This window comes from Panthera tigris, chromosome B3 (assembly GCF_018350195.1).
Source record: "Panthera tigris isolate Pti1 chromosome B3, P.tigris_Pti1_mat1.1, whole genome shotgun sequence".
In the NCBI taxonomy this organism is placed as follows: domain Eukaryota; kingdom Metazoa; phylum Chordata; class Mammalia; order Carnivora; family Felidae; genus Panthera; species Panthera tigris.
Window position 1 is genome coordinate 50536943 of NC_056665.1, and position 12333 is coordinate 50549275.

Sequence of the window (12333 nt, forward strand, 5' to 3'; positions counted from 1 at the left end):
CATGTTCTTGTTCTATAGGTGGGTAAAGATGTTGAATAACTTTAGGCTTTAAGCTAGATGTACAAAAAAAAAAAAAAAAAAAGCTAGATGTACATATTTCCAGGGTAGCTGCTAAAAGAACAGATAGAAGAAATCAAAATAAAAGAAATAGAATACAGAACTTCCAATTTGGAAAAGAAAAATAATGTTATTTAATCCAAAGGAGACAAAATAAATGGGGCAAATAGAAAGCACAGAATAACATAGTTGAGATAAATCTGACTAAAACCATAATCTCAATTGAGACCGAGCCCTCTAGTTAAATCACATAGATGGTCATACAATTTAAAAGACAAAAACAGCATAAGGACATAGAAAGGTTAAAAGTAAATGGATGGAAAAAAGATTTACCAGATGAATAATGACCAAAATGTTGATATTTGCTATGTAAATATTTTGTGTTAATAAATACATGTAGTTAATAAAACCTTAAGGCAAAAAAAGCCTTGGCATTGATAAAGGGGGTTATTACTTATTAAAAAAACTTTTAATCACAAGCGAGAAGTAAGAAAGTTGGGCAAGTACCCAGTCTTAGAGTCTTCCAGGGAAGTGCTTCTCCAACCTGAGCTTGCAGTAGGACCACTTACAGAGCTGGTTTAAATAACAGACTTCTGGCCCCACTTCCAGAGATATGGGTTCAGTAGGTCCAGGCTAAGGTTCAAGAGCTTGCATTTCTAACACGTTTCCTGGACAATGCTGATGCTGCTTGTTCAGAGAACACATCTGGTATAGTGAGTACTGAACATGGGGGCAGTGAGAGAAAGTGTGATGTCAAGAATAACTTGGGAAACTCATTGGTGATGATACCATTCACTGAGAATAGAAAACTAAGGCAGGCAGATGTTTTGCTTCATTGTGAATATGAAGAGTGTGAAGTCTTGCAAGTCATTTAGGTAGAGACATCTAATAGCCAGTTGTGTATGGAAATGTAGAGCTCAGTGAATTGGTCTGGGATTCCAACATCATATGGGTGCTACCTGAAGTGATGGGAATAGATAATTCACCCAGAGAGAGTGCGAAATGTGAGATGGTAAGAAAGCCTAAGACAAAACTAAGGGAAACTAGCATTCCAGAAGCAGAATGGAACCTGAGAATGCCAATGAAACCCTAAAAGTATAATGGAAGGGGCGCCTGGGTGGCTCAGTCGGTTAGGCGTCCGACTTCAGCTCAGGTCACAATCTTGCAGTCTGTGAGTTTGAGCCCCGCATCAGGCTCTGGGCTGATGGCTCAGAGCCTGGAGCCTGCTTCCGATTCTGTGTCTCCCTCTCTCTCTGCCCCTCCCCCGTTCATGCTCTGTCTCTCTCTGTCTCAAAAATAAATAAAAACATTAAAAAATAAAAATAAAAAAAAAAGTATAATGGAAGATAAAAGAGAGTTTGAAGAACATAAGGGACTTGGATTCAAGATGGCAAACCATGTTTATCTCCTCTCCCTCTAGATGTTTTATTAAAATTATAATCATAACAACTTTATAGGCAAATAAATATAAGAATAAGCATGGACCAAAGAAAATAGTCTATTTCTGAAAGTAGAAAAGTGGATATAAGAGTGGTGACTGATCTGCTTATCACCGGATGAATTTTTATTGAGCTGCTGAGGTAGAGATACAGATTGAGTAAAAAGGGGGGGCTTTTCTTAAGGAAATCAGTGGGAATTTAACAATTTTCTAATTTTATATGTTGCAGATACTTTCCTCTGTGTTCCTCTTTTAACTGAAATTTAAAAAATCAAAAATTTAAAAATTTTGGCAATTGTTAAACAATTTTTTTGAGTTAAGCTTCCTTTTTAATTGAAGATGATTTAATCTATGTAGAAACTTTGGTAACAGTATTTCAAAAGGAAAAGAAGAATGTACATTTTAACAGTTAATTTTCCTGTGTTCTTATTAAATATGTAACTTGTACTGTTCCAGCTAAAATGTCAATGCTATTTTTGAAACACAACACATTTGCTTTCTTTTCTTAAAAAGAACTGCTAAGCATAAGAGTCAATTTTTGCTTTGTGGTATTTTTGTATATATATATATTTTCTTACTTTAAGATAGAAAATAAGATGATAAGCAAACAAATAGGGAAAACATTAGAATCCAAGAGAAACATTGGTATCACAGAGAGAGCTTTTACTGATACAGGCTCCAACCTTGGAAAATGGGATTTTATTAGCATGGCTTGATGTCTGGGTCCTAGCCCCAGTATTTTTAAAAAGTTCCCTGATAACTCTCATGTATAGCCAGTTGAGAACCACTGGTTTAGAGATAGCCTTATCTAGAAACAAATTAATGACCAGGAGCTTTGCAAAACCTACATGTGGGGACTCCAACACAGAGCCATGGAATTAGAATCTCTATGGATAATTTTTGAAATATGCACAGGCGATGTACAGCTAGAGTTGAGAACCATGTTAATAAACTCCAATTCCTTATGAAGCTAAACTTTTATATTAATAGTGACTTAAAGTTCTATTTATTTTTATCTTTGACACTTTTTTTTTACCTTTGAGATATATTATTTCAATTTCTACCTTTTTTCCTAGTTTTATTTCACACACACACACACACACACACACACACACGTGTGTGCACATTTTCCCTTTGTTTTATTGAGTTACGTGAGTTTTCATATTGCCTCAAATCCTTTTTGGAATACGTTTGGATATAAACAGAGAGAAAAAACTATGAATATTTTGTTTTTATATCTAGAACATGATTTCTCAGCCTCGGTACTAAGGACATTTTGGAGCACCGGGAGAATTCTTTGTTGTGGGGCCCTCCTGTGCATTGCTGGATATTTAGCAGCATTCCTGGCCTTTCCCCACTAGATGCCAGTAGTGTGTTCCTGGTTGTGACAACCAAAAATCTCCTATCATTGTTGGATGTCCTTTGGGAGACAAAATCGCCCCAGGTAGAGAACCACTGATTTAAAGATTGATTTCCAGTGTTTGGCCAGAAAAACAAAAAGGCTGGCAAACACCAAATGCATCTAGCATTTACTACGATTAATTCGTATCTTTTGCTTCTTAATAGCAGCTTCTCCCTTAGAGCTAATAAAGCTATCCTTAATTTTTTCATGGAAAGTTTTGCTTATGTGTTGGAAGTGTGAAAACTGAAGAATATTACCAAACAACTCTAAAACAGCCATTCTGGTTTTTGTGAACTGAAATCACATAGATTTAAATTGCCCTATACTTGGATGCATTTTATCACTGTGTTTGCTAATGGTATGTACATCTTTGTAACATATATGCAACCAAGTCAGAGTTTTGTAAACAATTAGAATTTTCTAAACATGCAGCAGCAAGTGTGATTTCAGCATTTCAGGATAAGCAAAGAAATAAACCATTATCAATTATAGACCAAATATAGCCTCTTGGTGGCACTGTTTATTTTTATAAAAATGATACTTCGGCTCCAGAAGATGCAGCCCTTGATGCGTTATGCTTTTCAGAATATGTAGTTTAAGTTCAGTGAAATAAACCATTTTCAAGAGGATGCAGTTTCCATGGAAAGATTGTTGTACTGTCACTCTAACAGACTGTGATAGCTGTATCCACACAATTTGTTTTAGGTCAGGTTGGTGCTAAGGTAAGGTCTGTAGGCTGGCGGCAGGGTGTAATTACCCAAACAAAAAGACACAGATACAGTATGTCATCCCTGCTAATGACCACAACATTTTCTTGCTCAGTAATCTGTAACAAAAAGCCACATAAACGATCAGGTTGCATTTAAGTGCAGCACTACAGAAAAACTTGGTGGCACAAAAATTATTTCAGCCAATTGACTGGAAATGACAGAGAATAATACCAAGTTATCTCTGCTAGGGAGATGTGTGTTTGGAATGTCACGAACGGACAGCGTGTGGAGAAGGCCACGCTTCCTTACAGGCACACTGCAATCTGTGTAAGTACATTCAGTCCCTTCAGAACATTTCTGGATTCTGCAATTCCTTCAGAGCATTTTCTAGGCACACATTTAAAGAAATGTCTTTGGGGGGATATTCTTTTCTTTAATTTTTCTTTTGTCCCTGAAATAGAACACTGTCAGTTATCATCTGTTATTTTGGCATTTTCCCCCCAAAGTTAACTATTCAAGAATTGTTTTCCTGATTCTTCCTTTATTTTTGTGTCTTTCCAACATAGATACATTTGAAAGACAGTTTTTTTTTCTTAGTTACACTCCACACACACACAGATACACATGTAGAAAGATTCGGTTTTAATGACAAATTATTTTATAAAAGCAAAAAAGGTTTTCTTGTCTTTAATTTTAACTATTTTTAGGTGGATAGGTTCTTAATTTCTGAATTTCTTATTTAGGAAAAGAGAGCAAAAGGTATAGCGATACCTTTATTTCCCAGTATTTAAAAGAGATTTTACCTTTTGGTAGATGGACTCCCAGCATACAGGTAAGGCAGTTGCATTATACCAATGGTGCTGACAGTGTTTTTTAATGTTTTACTCATTGCTTTTAGCATTGAGGACTTGCACTGCAATATTCACAAACTCCTTTCTGGTGCCAAAATCTTAATAGTGAGAGAGTCTGTCTGGAGTAGAATGTGTTACTCAATCTTTGATAAAAGCTGTTCTCAAAACTTACTTGGCACTAGAATTCCTCACACACTCTTCAAATGTGTTTATTTCTTATTAACATGAAGCAATGTTGCCAGAAGAACCTGATTTTTGTTGTTGTCTATTTCTACATAGCATTCTAGAAATAAAACAATTGTGAACTTTCTATGATTGGAATAAGATTCATTCTTCCTAAAAAGATCCCCCTTTCTCAGGAAAAATACTGAAATACAAAGGAGACTCAAGCCCCAAATCAATACTTTAGCAATGTGGAATCATTGAACTAAAAGAAATTTAACTTGCTATTCATTCAAGTAAATACCTTCATTGAATAGATGATAAAACTAAAATCAGAGGAGTCTTCACCATAGCCCAAATTCTGTTAATTGCTAGTGATAATTCAACTCTTGCTTTGAATTCCATTTCCATAGTATTACCACTGCTCCTTCCGGATGACAGGGGAAGGCTGGCTTTTGTGTTGTGGAGAATATCAAGATGTTCTTATCATCGATGCTAAAAGTTTGGCTGTTATTCACACTTTTATATCATCTCAGTCTCCTGATTGGATCAACTGCCTGTGCATTGTACACTCCATGAGAATTCAAGGTAATAGTTGGGTCTTATAGAACACTAAGAGAATGCATATAAAAAGATCACTTTTGAACTATTTGTTGAGCTACTGGGCAAGAGCTCAGAATACTTCTTTATGTTTACCTGTTGGTGGGGATAGTTCTCTAAGCCAAATCAAAAAACTGAGAACACCCAAGCCAATGGTTCAAGTCGTTAGAAAGTCAGCAAGAGGTCAAGATGAAATGAAAAGAGGAGACCATGTTTCCATGACCCAGTTCATCGGTACATTTCAGGAGTGACAAGCAGGCATTTGTGGTGGATTAGCAAGACGCTTGGAACTTTTGCTTTGCTGTGTCTTCTGGATGTAGTAAAGAAGATAATTCGATTTCTGTAATGAGGGAAGGTTGGCTCCTTACTTATTTCTGAAATAAGAAGATGTAATGTTGACAACATAATCATTTGCAACGTGGCTCTGCTTTTAGTGGCTCTCTATTTAGTGGCTCTCTATTACATGGGGGTCATTTTGAAATTTTGAAACACACTTAAAATGTGATCTAAAATGTTTATTTTTTATCAGAAAAATAACGCTAAAGTTGAATATGTTCCACCTACGTAACCCTATATAATCCTTAAATGACTGTGAAATGGTCTCTACAGCAACCACTTATAACAGTGGTCAACTTTTATGTGACCTTTATTGTTTTTACAGAAGATTCTCTCTTGGTGGTATCAGTAGCTGGTGAGCTCAAAGTATGGGATCTCTCTTCATCTATCAACAGCATTCAGGTTGGTTTGTGAAACTCTATTCTTTATTCTCCAATTTCAAGCATATTTATTGGTGTTTTAAAATTAATTATAAAGGTGTTACCTGCTCATTGTTAAGAGTTCAAATAATGTAGAAGTATATAAATTTTACCTCTGTGTACTCCCCCCATCACTCCTCTAATTGATAACAATTAGACTGTATCCTTCCAACCTGTTCTCAGGGCATATACAAATGTTTTTATGGGCACGTGCGTGTACACACACACACACACACACACACACACACACACATATTGATTACATTTTAATAAAAATAAAGTCCATCATAGAAGAATATCTTTCTGACCCTTACAGCAGAAAGACCCCCTTTCTTCTGAGTGTATGTGAGCAGTAGCAGGAAGATGACTGTGAACAGCTGGGGTCACATGCACTGGGAGTCTAGTATATTCACCTGTTCCTGCATCAGGCTACAATTTGAAGTGGTGGACAAAAAAACAGTCATATTCTATATGCTGATGATAAAATTGTTTCAGCTGCCCCATGCTCTGAGCTCTCCTTTGGAACTTCTTGGAAATTCCTAGAGGAAGCCTAGGAATTGTGTTGCCATAATGAGCCCAAGAAACACACACCAGCATCATCAGAAACTTACTGTGAATATGGTATTCTAGATGTTCTGTGCTGGCCATGCTTTTGTTTTTTCAAAGTACTTATTCATTTTTCTTTTTTATCAGTGAAGGTACTGTAGTTTTTTGTTTTTTTTTTTTAATATGTTACTTTTTTTGTTTTGTCTTTCCACCACATCTGAAAATGAGAAACTTATTCCTATCTTTACATTCTCAGCATCCAGCACAGTGCCCCACAGAATGCTTGTAGGAATGATTATATATGAGGAATCCTTTAAGCCAAGTGGGTTTCCTGTTCATGGTTTCTTTTGTGAAGTGATTTCTTAGTTCAGGGAACTCAAAAGGAAACTGGGGTAGTTGTTTTTTGTTTTTTATAAAAATGGTCTGATCTACTTCAGGTGTACAGCAGAGCAAGTCATGTATAAATTACCTAGAACCAGCACTAAAGTGTTCTCATTCCTTCTGAAGGAAAAACAAGATGTCTACGAGAAGGAATCCAAATTTCTCGACTCCCTGAACTGCCGGGCAATACGATTTTGCACATACACGGAGAGACTTTTATTGGTGGTATTTTCTAAATGTTGGAAGGTATTATAAAAATGACACGATAAATTGAATTAGTTGTCTTTTATGACCCATTTGTATCAATTTTCCTCTCCCTGCACTCAGCTGTTTTGCTTCTCAGGATATTATATATATAAAGTAGATCCCAATTTTATTAGTAACATACCATAACAATAATGAGCATTTATCTCTGGATTACTTTAAAAATTTGATGCCTGAACTTTAAAATTAAAAAGCAAACTAAACCCTTTCATCTACATACATTGATTTTATTTATAGGCTTTGTCCTTTTCTGCATAGTTGCTATATTCATTTTTAGAGAATATACTTTCTTATGAGTATATTCACTGATCTCTCCATCAAGAAAGAAGAGCTAAGTTATTATCATTTGATAGCATCCCTTTTTCTTTAATGTTTCATATAACTGGCCCAGCTAACAAAACTACATTATCTAACTTATGTTTGATACCATATTTTTGAACAAAAATATAAAATATATAGTGTATCAAAAGGTTTCTGCTGTGTAAACTTTTTGTGTAACAAATTTTTAAAAGTTGAAGTTGGACTACCATATAGAAGGAATAAAATAACATATAAATTTTGGGATTTTTGGCCTCTGTGCTTAATGGGCACATTCTGGAATGGTATAAAGTTTATTCATTAAATCTACCTTAGGATAAATGAAAAAAATAAGTACTAGTAAAAAATTATCTTGGCACATGAGTACAGTGTATCCTGTTATTAATATTTAATATATTGTTGCATTAACACTGCCATCTAAATAGTCTTGATAAGCATAATTTATCTTTCATCTCATTGACAGATTAGATTAGAAGCTTTTGTTAATGTACATCATTAATTTTGTATTTTAGGTTTATGACTATTGTGATTTTTCCCTTCTGCGGACCGAAGTTAGCAGAAGTGGGCAGTTTTTTGCTGGGGGAGAGGTGCTTGCTGCTCACAGAATCATCATCTGGACAGAAGATGGTCACAGTTTTATCTATCAGCTGCTGAACAGGTGGGCTCAGATGGGAGCGGCATACAAAACATTCAGGTAGAAAATGAACTTTGGGAGGTTTATTATGGAAAAATCCCTGCATGCTGCCCATGATCAAAAACCAGAACAAAACAACTTTGGCACTAGAAGATTTACTCTGGGCTTGGGAGGCTTCAGCCTTTGTATGAAACAGCAGGGGATGAAGGAATGAGATTAACCATGTATAACTTGTACAGCTGGTGCTGGGTTTTCAAAAAGTCACTTGTAATTATTAACCCAACAATTTCTAACTAGAGTTTAGAAACTTGAATGGTACCATCCGGCTTTTGAAAGTGGGAGGAGGAAAAAAACGAATAAAGAACCTCAAAGTTCTCAACTCTGCTTTTTATTTTTCACCATGCAGTGGGCTTTCAAAAAGCATATACCCTGCTGATGGAAGAGTGCTTAAAGAGACCATTTATCCTCATTTACTGTGCTCTACTTCTGTGCAGGAAAATAAGGTAATGCAAGGAGAGAGTGACTGCCTCAAAGCTGCTTCACTCTGCGTCTTAGATAAGTGTTGCTTTGTCTGTAACAGAGAATCAGACTTGAAAAAATTGAATGGAAGAATCACATGAAGTTGTCAACGAGAAAATCAAATCTAATTGTTAATGGGTACTGAAGAGAAAACTTTGCCTTCGAAAAATATATATTTTAAAGCTGGAGTAACTAAATGATATATATTCGTTATAGAAAAATTAAAATTAAAAGTTAAAAGTGGAGGAAGTAAAATTCATAATTTTGCCACCATAAATATTCACAAGGAATATTTTTTATGTATTTACTTATTTTAATGGGAAAATTTTCAAATATTTAAAAAGTTTCAAGAAGTGTACAATGATCACTCATCTACCCTCCATCATCTACCTCCACTCATCTACCAATTGTCAACATTTTGCCATATTAATTCTCTCTCACTCTCTCGCCCCACCCCCCACCTTGCCACACATACACATTGTTCACTGACCCTTTGGAAAAATGATTTGATACGAAGTTATTAACATTTTGATGTGTCTACTCCAGTTTTTAAATTTTATCAAATGGTTTATATCCTGCTTTTTTTTTAACTCAATATTATCGTTTTCGCATATGTTTAGCTATTCTTCTGAATAAATTTTCTTGGTAAAACAAGTATAATTATGAGTCCTGGCAGACTTGAGGATATAATTGTGTGTTTTTACTTGACTGAATTTTATCTTTACACTCTATGAAGTCTGATCATTTAAAGTTGTTTTATTTTAGTAGTGCTAACCAAAGTGAGGTTTGTTCTTGCTGTTATGATTGTTAACCTGTGGACTTAGTCATCAGTTAATTATCCAAGGAGGTATTTCATGGAGAATAAGGACTTTGGATTACTGACGTGTCAACCAAGGAAACGTTATTTTTTACGGACTGATGGTTTGCTTAATTTGGCAGCTTAGCCACTGGAGAACCTATAGTTCTGTAATTGTCCCTTTAACATATCTACAGGGTTTTGTTGCAAAAACTTGATTAAAAAACTGCCATCCCAAAATTAGAACTCTAAGTGCCACTGGGGCACAGGCAAACTTCAGAATTGTGGCATCAAACACTATTTCTAAAGTCATCTGTGAGTGGCAATGGAGTCTTGCTTCACTGTTGATTATAAGAGCAGTAGTGTGGCTTACTTAGAAAAGCATTTTTAGTTATTTTGTAAAGGACCTGCCTGCCCATTCTTTCCTTTAGCACCAGAATGCACTTTTTATAAAGCAGTTTTTCCCAAAAGCTAAAATGTAGGTAGTATCCTTTAAGATCTTCTAGTCGATTGCACATATTGGTGCTGAAGAAAAACACAGCAATTATAAATTAACTTAAAAAAAAAATACTAACCTTAGGGAAAGCTACCTTATTTTGTTCCTCAAAATATGAAGACATAGATCTATGGATCTTCTATCAATAATTTTTAAATATTCTTTTTTTTTAAGTTTATTTTTGAGAGAGAGAAAGAGGACACATGCTATTGAGGGAAGGGGAGAGAGAGAGAGAAAATCTGAAGCAGGCTCCAAGCTGTCAGCACAAAGCCTGACGCAGGGCTCAAACTCACGAACCACGAGATCATGACCTGAGCTGGAGTTGGCTGCTTAACTGACTGAGCCACCCAGATGCCCCACAACAATTCTTGTTTAGACAACGACAGTTATTTATCTTAAACGTGGGAAATACTAGGAAGCCAGTGAAATATGAATAGAATAATCGGAAACTTAAAGAAGCCGGTCTACCCATCCTCACACTCTTGCTTGCCCTTTGTCCAGCCAGAAGTTAAAGTCTGACATTATTTTCCTTATTCAAAACATCGCCAATATTCACTAACTATAAGATTTCTTAATCTCTCCTGAAGTTAGAAGGTAACATTTTGATGGGGTGGGAGATAAGTTTGATAAGTACAAGGAGCTTAGAAAAGGGTATTCTATAAATATGTAGTATTAAGTAGACTCTTCTTTTGGAATGGCACCAATAGACATAAATCTCAGTGTGTAACAGTAACATGTTCCCACAGTTACCATTTGTGATGTTCGGAATATATCTGCTGATGGAGTTGTAGTAGCAAAATGAGACTCGCCCTTCCTTTCAGTAGCTTCGTGAGAGTCTCCCAATGTTCTAATGACAGCTGATGATCACTGAGGCCTGTGGCAGGGGTCCTGGTTGTTGAGATAAGGTACTGGCTTTCAGAGTCTTAGCTGTGGAGTAACTCTGCAGTGCTGAGTTAAGGGGTAGTTGAGGCAGAGGTAGCCTGAGGATTGCATGTAAGGAATTTGGGTGCATGAACTAAGAGTAATAACGATGATGCTGATCAGTAATTTTTTTTTTTAGTCCTTGTTATTATCAAATATACACACTCCTCCATTTACATGCATTCCCACCATGGCCTCACTTTGCAAATCATGTTCAGAAAGGTTAATTCCTAGGATTTGAACCTGGGCAGTTTGGCCCAAGTCTGGCAGTTGGAACTTTGGAGCAAGTTTCTCAGTTGTTCCGAAAAGTGGATAATAAGAATGGTTCAGAGGTACTGAGTATGTGCCAAATGCAGGGCACCATTCTAAGCACCTCACCTTTATCAATTCATTAATCCTGACAGCAATCCTATAGAGTAGGTGTTTTTACTGGCCTTCTTTCACATTTAGGGAAAATGAGACACAGAGAGGTTAAGTAAATTGTCTAAATCAAGTAATTGGTGCTTTTAATAGAGTTAGTATGTGCTAAAACCAGGAGTTGAACCCAGGCAGTTAACTCAAGAGAATTTGCTGGGGTTTTTTGTTTTTTGTTTTGTTTTGGTTTTTTTTTTTTGGTTTGTTTTTTTAATGCTTAATTTATTTTGAGAGAGAGAAAGAGAGAGCGAGCAGGGGAGGGGCAGGGAGAGAGGGAGAGGGAGGATCCCAAACAGGCTCCATGCTGTCAGCACAGAGCCTGATGTGGGGTTCAGTCCCATGAACTGTGAGATCAGGACCTGAACCACAATCAAGAGACACTTAACCAATTGAGCTACACAGGTGCCCTGAGAATTCACTCTTAAGGGCTATTTTATTACCTCCTGTAGGGCAGGTGTTCCTTGTGATACACCCTGGGTACTGTGGTGACAAATCAGAGTTCATATGGTAAGGGGCTCTGAGGGGAGTGTCCAAGTGAATAGCAGAATCAGAGAGGGATACTGCAAAGGATGAGGGCGGAGGTGACAAGGCGTGGGTGTGAGCGAGTGATGAATGGCAGTGGCATAGTAGGTACGGAGGGAGAACAGCAGCACCGGAGCATACGCTGTTGGGGGAAATGAGGCATGCTGCCTGCCACCAACCACAGGAACCGAGTAACGGCTCAGCTTCTCTGTATCAAAATCATGAGGGAGTGGAACTAGTCAGCTCTAAGGTTCTTCACGGTCAAGAGAGTTTGAGAAGCTAGTTTGCTGGTTTACCCAAATTGTACTGACACGGTTTCTAACACCTACAAAAGTGATGGATTGAGAAGTATAAGACTTGAAAGTGCCTTCTAAATCTGTAGAAGCAACTTCCTAGGAGCTGTTTTCTCCTCTGCAGTGCTCTCATGTTGGAGGACTACCTTGGTTGTATGCTCTTGGATTCCTTTCTTACTCTCTTCCTGTCTTAGTTTTCTTTTCTCCATAACAGGAATAATGGCAGTGTTTACTTACTCTGTAGCTTTGTTGTG

The 12333-nt window shown here is 36.7% G+C and overlaps 1 protein-coding gene across 1 annotated transcript in view; it reads left to right on the top strand.

The window, feature by feature from the left end:
- WDR72 (WD repeat domain 72) overlaps window positions 1–12333 on the top strand; it is a 202648-nt gene that overhangs the window by 6598 nt on the left and 183717 nt on the right. The window contains exons 3-8 of the mRNA XM_007081860.3: window positions 3856–3934; window positions 5034–5208; window positions 5882–5958; window positions 7029–7148; window positions 7997–8142; window positions 8525–8621. Of these exons, the coding sequence (XP_007081922.1) occupies window positions 3856–3934; window positions 5034–5208; window positions 5882–5958; window positions 7029–7148; window positions 7997–8142; window positions 8525–8621 (694 nt within the window). The remainder of the gene's footprint in view (window positions 1–3855; window positions 3935–5033; window positions 5209–5881; window positions 5959–7028; window positions 7149–7996; window positions 8143–8524; window positions 8622–12333) is intronic.